Genomic DNA, 13,752 nt, shown 5'->3' with positions numbered 1-13,752 from the left:
AAGAGGACATGGGTCTTTGGGGCAAGCAAAGTGTAGATTGCTAGGCTTGCTCACCTACCAATTTGCTCACTGCCTGCCTTTCTACACCCAGCTCCAGGGAGCGATCCCTTCATGTCCTCAGGGCAGGGCCCCAACGGCGGGATGGGGGACCCCTACAGCCGAGCTGCCGGCCCTGGGCTGGCAAATGTGGCAATGGGACCACGACAGCACTATCCTTATGGAGGTCCTTATGACAGAGTGAGGTAAGCATGACCCCCCACTCCTGTATCACCCTAGAACCTCACAGCTAGAGTGGATTTACCATGCTTCTTTACTTTATTTAGGACGGAGCCTGGAATAGGGCCTGAGGGAAACATGGGGAGCGCCGGAGCCCCACAGCCGAGTCTCATGCCTTCCAACCCAGACTCGGGGATGTATTCTCCTAGCCGCTACCCCCAACAGCAGCAGCAACAGCAGCAACGGTGAGTGAAGCCTGGTCTCAGTGCCCCGTGCCTCTGGCTTTGCCGTTTCCTACACTGATCCTGTTTCTCTCTCCGCTGCAGACATGATTCCTATGGCAATCAGTTCTCCACGCAAGGCACCCCTTCCGGCAGCCCCTTCCCCAGCCAGCAGACCACAATGTATCAGCAGCAGCAGCAGGTGAGGAGGGTTCAGGTGGGCTGACACACAGAGCCCGTTAGAACAGTAAGGTGGAAAGTCTAAGCTCTCTGGATACTTCGGTGGTCTTCTCCCACCCAAATAGCCAGCTCTGCCCAAGGAGCCGAGTCCACAATCTCTTCTCTCTTTGGAGTCCAGTCCAGTTTCTAGTTCTCTAATGGGGACTAGAAATAGGCCTTATTTTGATTTTTGAACTTTTCTTTGTTTTTCTACTTAGAGCAAGGGAGAGCCAGAAGGGGATATAAAATGATTCTTGCTTTCAGAGATAATTTGTAAACATTATTCCTTTGTTTTCTTGGCGTCTGTGTCTTCTCAAGGGGCAGAAGCAAATCCAGTGTCTGGTATCGCCAGCCATCTTGGCAGCTATGGTTCTTGAGTGCAAAGTATTAACTTCCCTTCTGATTGTTCCTGTTTTAGAATTACAAGCGGCCGATGGAGAGCACATATGGCCCTACTGCCAAGCGGCACGAAGGGGAGATGTACAGTGTGCCATACAGCACTGGGCAGGGGCAGCCCCAGCAGCAGCAGTTGCCCCCAGCCCAGCCCCAGCCCGCCAGCCAACAACAAGCTGCCCAGCCTTCCCCTCAGCAAGATGTATACAACCAGTATGGCAATACGTATCCTACCACTGCCACCGCTGCTACTGAGCGCCGGCCAGCAAGTGGCCCCCAGAACCAGTTTCCATTCCAGTTTGGCCGAGACCGTGTCTCAGCACCCCCTGGCTCCAGTGCCCAGCAGAACATGCCGCCACAAATGATGGGTGGCCCCATACAGGCGTCTGCTGAGGTTGCTCAGCAAAGCACCATGTGGCAAGGGCGTAATGACATGACCTACAATTACGCCAACAGGCAGAGCACGGGCTCTGCCCCCCAGGGCCCTGCCTATCATGGTGTGAACCGAACAGATGAAATGCTGCATACGGATCAGAGGGCCAACCATGAAGGCTCATGGCCTTCCCATGGCACACGCCAGCCTCCATATGGCCCTTCTGCCCCCGTGCCCCCCATGACAAGGCCCCCTCCTTCCAACTACCAGCCCCCGCCGAGCATGCAGAATCACATTCCTCAGGTATCCAGCCCTGCTCCCCTGCCCCGGCCCATGGAGAACCGCACCTCTCCTAGCAAGTCTCCATTCCTGCACTCTGGGATGAAGATGCAAAAGGCAGGGCCGCCCGTACCTGCCTCTCACATAGCACCTGCCCCTGTGCAGCCCCCCATGATTCGGCGGGACATCACCTTCCCACCTGGCTCTGTTGAGGCCACGCAGCCTGTTTTGAAGCAGAGGAGGCGACTCACCATGAAAGATATTGGTAAGGAAACCTCTCTGATTGGGTTGTGTAAGCTGCCCCTTTCCATGTTGTCCTTTGTTCTCTGTACTGATATTCTGGATGAGGTTAAATCTGGTTGTGTTGACTAAGACAGAACCAAAGAAATTTGAGTAAGGAAGAAATCATCTGGTTTTGGCTTTTACTTAAAGGAATTGCTATACAGCGATGTCCTAAGAGGGCCTAGAAGCCAAGAGGAGCAGATGTGGGTCATGTTTCAGTTAGAAACTGCCTCCGTTTGTTACCTTCATAGTAGCCTGACTGAAGGGCCAGCATTCGGGTTGACCACCTCCCACCACCCTAGGCTTGGTGGATGGATGACATGGAGGTTTTGTTTTAGGAACTCCAGAGGCATGGCGGGTAATGATGTCCCTCAAGTCTGGGCTGCTGGCAGAGAGCACATGGGCATTAGACACCATTAACATCCTGCTGTATGATGACAACAGCATCATGACCTTCAACCTCAGTCAGGTGAGAACAGGTGCCTGGGGAAGGTGGGAAGTTTGGGAGGGCCTGGGATCTTCGGGAAGCCAATGATGCTAAGTGGCACAGGGAATTAAGCTATCCCCAGCTAATATGGTCGCCTCTATCTTGCTCCCTCTCTGACATCTTCCTTGCCAATACGTTGCCACTGGCCATTGGCTCAGAATACTGAGAACAATAATAATTTGTGTGAGGTATCGGGATTGGAAGAGAATTTGAGAGAAACTCTACGGTGTCGGTTAGAAATGCAGATTCTGTTGGTGTCAGCGAGGACACCCACGTTTTCTGGACTGCCAAGAAGAACCTGTGATCTTCCTCAGTGAACGGAATAGTGGGGGCTTTTTCCCTTTTTTAATTTCACCCACTCTGAATAGAAGAGATCTTTGTTGATCCCGTTTCCCTAAGGTGTAGAACGGGAAGTGCTGGGGGCCAGGGAGCAGCAGAGGTTAGTGATGATCTTGCAGAGGTGATTCTCCAGGCCCTCTCTCCACAGGACATGCATCTTGAGTTTTCCCAGTAACTCTTTCTTTTGATCTTTCTTAGTACTACCAACCGACCTATCTATCAAGGAGCTGACTAAGGGGGAGTGTTATTAATAGTTACTGTTCCTTGTGCCACCACTTTGTGACAGGCTCTTTCTTTCATGTCATACAACAGTCTTCTGAGGCAGATGTGGCCACTTAGAGATAGTATACACTAAGTGGCCAGATTATTATGATCTCTGAATGCATAATAATCTGGCCACTCACTGTATATCCTACATAATAAAAGGCTAATATGCAAATTGTCCCCTCAACCAGGAGTTTGACCAGCAAGGAGGCCAGCCAACCGCCCATGTCCCCTCCCCCTGGCAAGGCTGGCCGGACCCCACCCATGCACAATTTCATGCACTGAGCCTCTAATACACACACACACACACACACACACACACACACACACACACACACACACATTGAGTGGCCAGATTATTATGTGTTCAGTGATCATCATAATCTGGCCATTCAGTATATAGGCTCATAGACTGACTTTGCCTAGCTTCACACAGCTGTTAACCAAGTCTTTCTGATTCTAAAACCTGACTTTATGTCTGTTGAATAATTTTGCCTCCCATGAGAAAGTAAAGGAATATTGGTTGAGCAATTTCCATATTCCGGGCATTTGATATATTCCATTTAGACCTCGGAACAATCCTGTAAAATTCTGGAAAGATGGAAAAACTATAGCTTAGAAAGTTAAGTCACAGAGCTAGTTCCTGGAAAAGCCAGAATTCAGACCTCGTCTTTCTAATTCTGAAGTCCTTATTTTTTCCATTCTGCTATACCATGCAACCAGAAATGGATCTGAATGGAAATTAGTGTTTTCCTCTAGAGCAGTGTTTCCCAAACTTTTGACATATGTGTACCCTTCTATAATTTTCGTAACACTGACTACCCTTCGTACTCATGAGAACATAGAATTAGGCGCAGCTAAGCACTGTGCAATGCGTACCCCCACCAAACTCTTCCCGTACCCCTGGGGGTACGCGTACCACACTTTGGGAAACACTGCTCTAGAGTTAAATGGCCTGCCGATACAGGATCCAAGCTGGAATTTGGGTCCCCCTGGTACCAGCTTGGAGCAATGTTTGTGAACCAAAGCTTCATCCTACTCATTATGTTCCTGATCCATGGAGTCCAGCCTCCTAGGATGTTGGGGAGCTTGGAGAGAAGAGAGCAGATGAACATCGGTCCAAACTGCATTCCCTCTCTCTGCTCATGTCGCGAAGGTCATTTCACCATGCCTGGATTTGGGCTCCACTTTTCTCCCTTAATTTATTTCCTGCTCTTTCTCTTTTAGCTCCCAGGGTTGCTAGAGCTCCTTGTGGAATATTTCCGACGTTGCCTGATTGAGATCTTTGGCATTTTAAAGGAATATGAGGTGGGTGACCCAGGGCAGAGAACACTACTGGATCCTGGGAGATGCAGCAAGGTGTCTAGTCCAGCCCCTGTGGAAGGGGAGGATGAGGAAGACTTTCTAGGTCCTAATCTAGAAGAGAAAGAAGAGGAGGAAGTAGTTGAAAATGATGAGGAGATGGCCTTTTCAAGCAAAGACAAGGCAGCCTCAGAGAATAGTGAGGAGAAATTTATTAGTAAGTTTGACAAGCTTCCAGTAAAGATCGTGCAGAAGAATGACCCGTTTGTGGTGGACTGCTCAGATAAGCTTGGGCGTGTGCAGGAGTTTGACAGTGGCCTGCTGCACTGGCGGATTGGTGGGGGGGACACCACTGAGCATATCCAGACCCACTTTGAGAGCAAGACAGAGCTGCTGCCGACCCGGCCTCATGTGCCCTGCCTACCAGTCGCCCGGAAGCATGTCACAGCAGCAGAGGGTACATCAGGGACAACAGAACAGAAGGGCCCCCCACCTGATGGCCCTCCAGAAAAACGGATCACAGCCACTATGGATGACATGCTGTCCACCCGATCTAGCACGTTGACTGAGGAGGGAGCTAAAAGTGCAGAGGCTCCCAAGGAGAGCAGCAAGTTTCCATTTGGCATCAGCCCAGCACAGAGCCACCGGAACATCAAGATCCTGGAGGATGAACCCCACAGTAAAGACGAGACCCCACTGTGTACCCTTCTGGACTGGCAGGATTCCCTTGCCAAGCGCTGCGTCTGTGTCTCAAATACCATCCGAAGCCTGTCATTTGTGCCAGGTAACGACTTTGAGATGTCCAAACACCCAGGGCTGCTGCTGATCCTGGGCAAGCTGATCCTTCTACACCATAAGCATCCAGAACGGAAGCAGGCACCACTAACTTATGAGAAGGAGGAGGAGCAGGACCAAGGGGTGAGCTGCAACAAAGTGGAGTGGTGGTGGGACTGCTTGGAGATGCTCCGGGAAAACACCTTGGTCACACTAGCCAACATCTCGGGGCAGTTGGACCTCTCCCCGTACCCTGAGAGCATTTGCCTGCCTGTCCTGGATGGACTCCTACACTGGGCAGTCTGCCCCTCAGCTGAAGCCCAGGACCCCTTCTCCACCCTGGGCCCCAATGCCGTCCTCTCCCCCCAGAGACTGGTCTTGGAAACGCTCAGCAAACTCAGCATCCAGGACAACAATGTGGACCTGATCCTGGCCACGCCCCCCTTCAGCCGCCTGGAGAAGTTGTACAGCACCATGGTGCGCTTCCTCAGTGACCGAAAGAACCCGGTGTGCCGGGAGATGGCCGTGGTACTGCTGGCCAACCTGGCGCAGGGAGACAGCCTGGCAGCCCGGGCCATCGCCGTGCAGAAGGGCAGCATCGGCAACCTCCTGGGCTTCCTGGAGGACAGCCTCGCGGCCACGCAGTTCCAGCAGAGCCAGGCGAGCCTGCTCCACATGCAGAACCCCCCCTTCGAGCCAACGAGTGTGGACATGATGCGGCGGGCTGCCCGGGCGCTGCTGGCCCTGGCCAAGGTGGACGAGAACCACTCAGAGTTCACGCTGTATGAGTCACGGCTGTTGGACATCTCGGTGTCCCCATTGATGAACTCATTGGTTTCACAAGTCATTTGTGATGTACTGTTTTTGATTGGCCAGTCATGACAGCCGTGGGACACCTCCCTCCCTGTGTGCGTGTGCGTGTGTGGAGAACTTAGAAACTGACTGTTGCCCTTTATTTATGCAAAACCACCTCAGAATCCAGTTTGCCCTGTGCTGTCCAGCTTCTCCCTTGGGAAAAAAAGTCTCCTATTTCTCTTTCTTCCCAGTTCCCCTCACCTTTCCACCTTTCTGTTCCTTGTCCTCACTCCCTCAGGACCCTACCCTATTTGAAAAGACAAAGCTCTGCCTACATAGAAGACTTTTTTATTTTAACCAAAGTTACTGTTGTTTACAGTGAGTTTGGGGAAAAAAAATAAAATAAAAATGGCTTTCCCGGTCCTTGCATCAACGGGATGCCACATTTCATAACTGTTTTTAATGGTAAAAAAAAAAAAAGGAAAAAAAATACAAAAAAAACCCTCTGAAGGACAAAAAGGTGACTGCTGAACTGTGTGTGGTTTATTGTTGTACATTCACAATCTTGCAGAAGCCAAGAAGTTCGAAGTTGTGGACAGACCCTGTTCACTGGAGAGGCCTGTGCAGTAGAGTGTAGACCCTTTCATGTACTGTACTGTACACCTGATACTGTAAACATACTGTAATAATAATGTCTCACATGGAAACAAGAGAAAAAACCGCTGGGTCAGCAGCAAGCTGTAGTTTTTAAAAATGTTTTTAGTTAAACGTTGAGGAGAAAAAAAAAAAGCTTTTCCCCCAAAGTATCATGTGTGAACCTACAACACCCTGACCTCTTTCTCTCCTCCTTGATTGTATGAATAACCCTGAGATCACCTCTTAGAACTGGTTTTAACCTTTAGCTGCAGCCACTGTGCTGCCACGTGTGTATATATATGATGTTGTACATTGCACATACCCTTGGGTCCCCACAGTTTGGTCCCCCTCCCGGCTACCCCTTTATAGTATGACGAGTTAACAAGTTGGTGACCTGCACAAAGCGAGACACAGCTATTTAATCTCTTGCCAGACATCGCCCCTCTTGGCGCGATGCTGTACAGGTCTCTGTAAAAAGTCCTTGCTGTCTCAGCAGCCAATCAACTTATAGTTTATTTTTTCTGGGTTTTTGTTTTGTTTTGTTTTCTTTCTAATCGAGGTGTGAAAAAGTTCTAGGTTCAGTTGAAGTTCCTGATGAAGAAACACAATTGAGATTTTTTCAGTGATAAAATCTGCATATTTGTATTTCAAACAATGTAGCTAAAACTTGATGTAAATTCCTCCTTTTTTCCTTTTTTGGCTTAATGAATATCATTTATTCAGTATGAAATCTTTATACTATATGTTCCACGTGTTAAGAATAAATGTACATTAAATCTTGGTAAGACGTTTGTGAGGCTTTTTGTTTTCAAACTATTTAAAAGTTTGACCCTTTGCGGGTGTGGTTCCTGATCTTGCAACTCTCCCTTGGTGTGCGCTCACCTCTAAAAGGTAGCATCCTGGACCTGTCGTTTCTGCACATTTTACTTTACTTTCCACGGTGTAAGTTTAAATTTAAGAAAGCTGAGATTTCGCCTGCAAAAGGAAGTTCTAGGCATTAAAAGCATGTTAGCTTCTTGAAATAAAGTGAGTTTAAATAGCCAAAGAAACTGATGGCCTGGCGGGTGTGGCTGAGCGCTTGAACGTTGACCCGGGAACCAAGAAGTCACTGGTTTGATTCCCAGTCAGGGCACTTTAAAAAGAAAAAATAGAGTCCTCCAAAGAAATTGATTAATACTCTAGAAGAGTGATTTTCAACTTTTCTCATCTCATGACACACAAACTAATACTAAAATTCTGCAGCACACCAAAAAACGTTTTATGCTGATCAAAAATAGGTATACTTGCTGAAACCGGTTTGGCTCAGTGGTAGAGCGTCGGTCTGCAGACTGAAAGGTCCCAGGTTCGATTCCAGTCAAGGGCATGAAAAATTGGTTGCGGGCATATCCCCGGTAGGGGGTGTGCAAGAGGCAACTGGTCGATGTTTCTCTCTCGTCGATGTTTCTAGCTCTCTATTTTCTCCCTTCTCTGTAAAAAAATCAATAAAATAAATTTTTTTAAAAAATAGGTATAGCCGGGACCGGTTTGGCTCAGTGGATAGAGCGTCGGCCTGTGGACTGAGGGGTCCCGGGTTCGATTCCGGTCAAGGGCATGTATTAATACCTTGGTTGCGGGCACATCCCCAGTGGGGGGTGTGCAAGAGGCAGCTGGTCGATGATTCTCTCTCATCGATGTTTCTAACTCTCTATCCCTCTCTCTTCCTCTCTGTGAAAAATCAATAAAATATATATTTTGAAAAAAAAATAAAATAAAAAATAGGTATACTTTTTGTTAATATTTAACGTGGTATTTTTTTCATTGACTTTTAATATATTTTTTAATATATATATATTTTTAAAATATATTTTATTGATTTTTTTTACAGAGAGGAAGAGAGAGGGACAGAGAAATAGAAACATCGATGAGAGAGAATCATCGATCAGCTGCCTCTTGCACACCCCCTACTGGGGATGTGCCCACAACCAAGGTACATGCCCTTGACCGGAATCGAACCTGGGACCTTTCAGTCTGCAGGCCGACGCTCTATCCACTGAGCCAAACCAGTTTCAGCTCCATTGACTTTTAGAGGGAGAGAGAGACATCAATGTGAGAGTGACACATCAACTGGTTGCCTCTCACACATGGACCTGAGCTGGGAATGAACCTGCAACCCAGATACGTGCTCTTGATAAGGAATCAAACCCACAATCCTTTAGTGCCCAGGCCAATGCTCTACCACTGAGCCATATTGGCCATGGCAAAAAATAGGTATACTTTTGATTCACATCTAGTGATTATTGTGTTGGCTGTTGTCATTTTTTTTTATTTGACAATGGAAAAGGAAGTCGGTACCTCTAATAGGTATTGTGTGTTTTAAAAATTCTTGGCACACCAGTTGAAAATCTGCTCTAGAAAGAAACATTTGGGAATAGTTGGCAAAGGGAATGATCTCTATTTTTCTTAGAAATCGTTAACAGTAAGACAACCATTTATCTGGAAGCAGCCTCCAACTTAGCCATTAATTTCTCCAGCCTGGCTCTCCCCTGATTCCAGATAAGAACATTCAGCTGCTTGCTTGCTATCTCTGGAAGTTTAGTTTGAACATACCCAAACTAAAATGCCATCTGCCCCTAGAAATCTGCCTTTTCCATAGTTTTCTCAGTAAATGGCAACTCCCATCACTTGGCCAAAATAATACTTTCATTTCCACTGACATTCTGTTAGCAGTCTTCAAAAAAATAATCCTCGCCGAAACCGGTTTGGCTCAGCGGTAGAGCGTTGGTCTGCGGACTGAAAGGTCCCAGGTTCGATTCCGGTCAGGGGCATGTACATTGGTTGCGGGCACATAGCCAGTGGGGAGTGTGCAGGAGGCAGCTGGTCGATGTTTCTCTCTCATTGATGTTTCTGACTCTGTCCCTCTCCCTTCCTCTCTGTAAAAAAATCAATAAAATATATATTTTTAAAAAATAATAATCCTACAACAGTACCATGCCTGTGAGGTTACTATTCTGTCTCACATTTTATAGTTCAGGAAAGTGGCTTGTATGAGCTCACACCAACCGAGGTCTCTCTAACTCGAAGATCCATAGTCTTCCTAATTCACCAGACTACCTTCTTCCTGGGTCAAAGGACAGCCAGAACTCAGCAGGTAAGATTTGTTTTTTTGTTTTAGCATGAAGTAAAATGATGCCTAGAATTTCAAACAAGTGTTTATCAAATTAAGTATGGTTGTTAACATTTGGGTCAGGGACAGGAATAAATAATTAGTATTTCCCTATTGAGAGAAGAAGAAATAGAGATCATTGGCGAACCTTCATCCACCAAGATACCTTCCCAGGACTCTTCTGGAAAAAAACGGGGAGCTTTTCATATCTCTATTTTGGTGAGCAATATTGCTAATGGCTATTTTTGCCCTGGGCCTCTTGAACTCCACTTTCTAGTGTGGAAAGTGCATTTCTGGGCTGTGTGAGGAGCATTGCCTAGGAGTTTGGTTTCCTGGGTTCCTCTCATCTGCTCTCCTGCAATGCAGGGGGAGCCGAGCCTGGTTTCCAGTGTCTGACTGGAGTTAGCACAGGCCAAGAGCTGCTAGCCACTGAGCTGTGAGTAATTTGCTTTTGAGAAGTAAATAGAACCTTGCCTGTAGAGAGCCCAGGGGTGTGGCCAGTAGATCTTTTCCCAGGCTCCTCCCTCCCCACCCCCCAAATGACCTTAACCTTCTTTCATAGCTGGAGAGCATCCAAGTCTGGCCTAAACAATACTCTCAACCTCATTGGCTCTTCTGCTTTGCAGCCAGTGCCACCCCTAAGTGGCTAAGGCCCTTCCCGCTAGGCCGCTCAGTGGGGTCAAGGTTTTCTAACTACAGAAAGGCAAACACCAAAGAAAGAGTGAAAAAATAACCTACCGTCCACGGCCTTTATAGGATCAGTGTTTGGGTTTTACGGTTGGGAGGTAGGGCAGGGCCTTAGTCCTGGAGTGGATGGGCATCTTCAAGAGAGAAGGCAGAAAACCAAAATGTGTGCTTTGGGCCACCCCAGGTTCCAGAATGGATGTAAATGTCACCTAGCATTCTTCGAAACTGCCAATTAATGCCTTTTATCCATAGTGAAAGGAAGTAGCATCAAGTTCTGGTAAGGTACAGCTGCTTGCCATCAGTCATTAGCACTGCCTACTAACAGTTGGCAATGACAGGTATCAGAGGCCTGTGTGGTCACTTGTGTCCCATAATGCCATGACCTCAAGGCCAATGTCCCAGAACAAAGCTTCTCCAATATTCAAATAGGACTGGGGTCATGGAAAGTTTAGTGTCTGGAAACTGAGCTAATACACAGCACTGTTTCTCTGCCCAGCCTGAGGCCAAGGTGACCTCCAGATGTGGCCAGAGGAAGGCAGAGAAATGAGTGGTCCGGCTGCTTCAGGGAGGGGAGTGCTCCAGAGAGCTTCCTCCACACTTTCAGCAGAAAAGTCACTTCTCTCTTCATTCAGGAGGGTCTAACAGCCCATCCCTCCTGAGCACTTTACGCCACGCACTATGAAATCCGTGAGGGAGATAATATCGTATTTCCATGAGGACAAGAACTGTCTGCCTTGCTCAATGTTCACCCCCATCCCCCTTCACAGAGTAGGCACTCGCATTTTGTTGAATAAATCAAACAGGTTAGCCGAAACTGGTTTGGCTCAGTGCATAGAGCATTGGTCTGCAGACTGAAAGGTCCCAGGTTCGATTCCAATCAAGGGCATGTATCTTGGTTGTGGGCATATCCCCGATGGGGGGTGTGCAGGAGGCAGCTGGTCAATGTTTCTCTCTCATCAATGTTTCTAGCTCTCTATCCTCTCCCTCCTATTAATAATAATAATAATAATAATAATAATAATAAAATATATATTTTTTAAATCAAATAGATAAGAGAGGAATTTAGTGGAGGAAAGAGTAATTAGGAGTTGGTGAGCCTTATGTGGTATTCTTGGTATATCCCATACAGCCTTAGTCAAGTGGAAAAAAAGAAGAGAGGAAAAGAGGTAAACCTGAGAAAAATTTAAATAGTATAGAGTAGAAAAAAACAACCACCTAGGAAGCTAGAAACCGGATTTTAAGTCCCACCTCTGCCACTTAACTTCAGGCTAGTCACTTCCCCTGAGTCTTTGTTTCTGCATCCAATAAACTATAGGTTAAACTATCAGGTTTAACAAATGGATTTGTTCACCATAACTTTATTGAGCACATACAATGTGCAAAGAAAGTACTACTCTAAGTGCTGCTAATACTTTGAACAAGGCCCCCAATCTCACAAAGCTTACTTTCCATAACAGGAAAACAGATGCTGAGTAAAATTCATGGATAGGACCATCAAGTGGTGATAAAGAATATAGAACACACCCTAGCTGGTTGGGCTCAGTGGTTGGAGTGCCAGCCTGTAGACTAAAGGGTTGTGGGTTTGATTCCCAGCAAGAGCACATACCTCGGTTGCGGATTCTGGGGTGCATGGGGGAGGCAATTAATTGATGCGCTTCTCTCACATCTCTCCCCCTCCCACTCTCTAAAAACCAATAGGAAAAAATATCCTCAGGTAAAGAGGATTAACAAACAAAACAAGAAAACAGAACAGGGTCGTGATTGTGGCTGGACAAACAAGAGAAGGCCTCTGTGAGGAGGTGACGTTCGCTGACATCTGGATGCAGTGGGTTTGCTGAAAGGCAGTCTGGCAGGGAAGGGTTCAGGCAGAGGAAATGGCCTGAGCAGAGCCAGTCAAGTTAAAAAACCAGAAATGTCACTTCCATTCCAGGATTCTAGAAACAGAGATGTATTGTTTAGGTGAGGGATGCGTGTTATGAAGTTGTTTCTTGGTGGTGTACGATCTCTGCTTCTTCACGGAAGCGGCTGGGTTGTGTAGTCATTCTGAGCCCTGGGATCCCTCTCTGTCTCCCTGGCTCTCCCACAGTGCTGCTCACTCAGCTGGTTCAGTGCAGATGCAGCCACCATTTTAGCTGCTGACTCTAAAAGCAGACGAGGTAGAGTTGCCTCTTCCACTACTTACTCACAGCCTTTGGAGGCTGAGAACCCCCTCCCATCCCACCTCGTCTTCTGTTCTGACAAGCCGGGGCTTTGAGAGCACGAGATTCAGCTTCCTTGTTTTCCTGTCGGAGAAGGAGCCAGAAAATGAAACAGGAAATAGAGCAGAAGAGGAGGGGGGTGGGTAGCAAAGAAGGGAAAGGAGGAGAAATCGCAGGGAAGTAGAACAGAAGATCTGGACAAAGTTCTACCTCTGAAGGGTGACAGATGAGTTTTTAGTTAACATTTTTACAGTCTGCAGTAAAAGAGACTCGTGCCCTTTTTTTAGAAAACAAAACAAAACATTTTTATTGATTTCAGAGAAGGGAGCGGGAGAGAAACAGAAACATCAATGATAGAAGAGAATCGTTGATGGGCTGCCTCCTGCACACCCCCTACTGGGGATAAGGCCTGCAACCCAGACATGTGCCCTGACAGGGAATTAAACCTTGACCTTCTGGTTCTTAGGCTGACATCAGCCACTGAGCTACACTGGTCAGACCAAGGTTTTATTTTATTTTTACTTCTCCTTGCTCTTATGAACACCACCTGAACCATTCGTAGCGCCAGGGGATCCAGAGAGGTTGAGTGACAGGCCTGGGGTCCCACAGCCATTTCAAAGCAGAGCTGGGGCTGGGCTCCTTGACTTGGGGACTCTGTCTTTCACCCAAGACTCTGCCCTCCAGCTCTTCCCTGTCCTGTCCTTCTCCGTTGGGAGGAGGTGGTTCCCCTGAAGTGCCCTGACCTGAATCAAACTGTGACCTGGTCAACCACGGAGCCACACAGGCCAGGGGAAACCACTGTCCTTTTCACAATTAGATTTTTGAGGGAATTCAGCGTGGGCAGAGGGAAACTTTGAATGCATTTCTTTTCCCCATGTGAATTCACAAAGCAAGGGCAGTTCGTTTCTGTTTTGTCTTTGCAAGCAGAGTGCTGCTTGGAGCCCCACAGGCTTCTGGAGTCTCCAGCCACAACCAAGTCACAAGGTTGCCGGAGCTGAGAACCAGTGTGTGTCACTAAAAAGTCTTCTCAACTCCATGTCCCCCTTCTCCTCTAACGAAATGGGGTTTATATTTTATCCACCTTACACACAACAAAAATACCTAGAGGGTTAGTTGAGGTCTCGGGGCCTGAAATGACTTACAAA

General features: G+C 47.4%; 1 protein-coding gene across 4 annotated transcripts in view; it reads left to right on the top strand.

The window, feature by feature from the left end:
• The window catches only part of ARID1A (AT-rich interaction domain 1A), a 78,282-nt gene extending 70,911 nt beyond the window's left edge, over window positions 1-7,371 (top strand). For all 4 annotated transcript variants that reach the window (XM_084874778.1, XM_084874779.1, XM_084874777.1 and 1 more), the window contains exons 15-20: window positions 92-242; window positions 324-461; window positions 543-639; window positions 1,075-1,966; window positions 2,322-2,452; window positions 4,301-7,371. In XM_084874778.1, the coding sequence (XP_084730904.1) occupies window positions 92-242; window positions 324-461; window positions 543-639; window positions 1,075-1,966; window positions 2,322-2,452; window positions 4,301-6,031 (3,140 nt within the window). In that variant the 3' untranslated portion in view covers window positions 6,032-7,371. The remainder of the gene's footprint in view (window positions 1-91; window positions 243-323; window positions 462-542; window positions 640-1,074; window positions 1,967-2,321; window positions 2,453-4,300) is intronic.
• The last annotated feature ends 6,381 nt before the right edge of the window (window positions 7,372-13,752 follow it).

This window comes from Pipistrellus hanaki, assembly GCF_964339955.1.
Source record: "Pipistrellus hanaki genome assembly, chromosome: 2".
In the NCBI taxonomy this organism is placed as follows: Eukaryota; Metazoa; Chordata; class Mammalia; order Chiroptera; family Vespertilionidae; genus Pipistrellus; species Pipistrellus hanaki.
The sequence above is the reverse complement of the archived record's forward strand: the minus strand, read 5'-3'. Positions and strand labels throughout refer to the sequence as shown.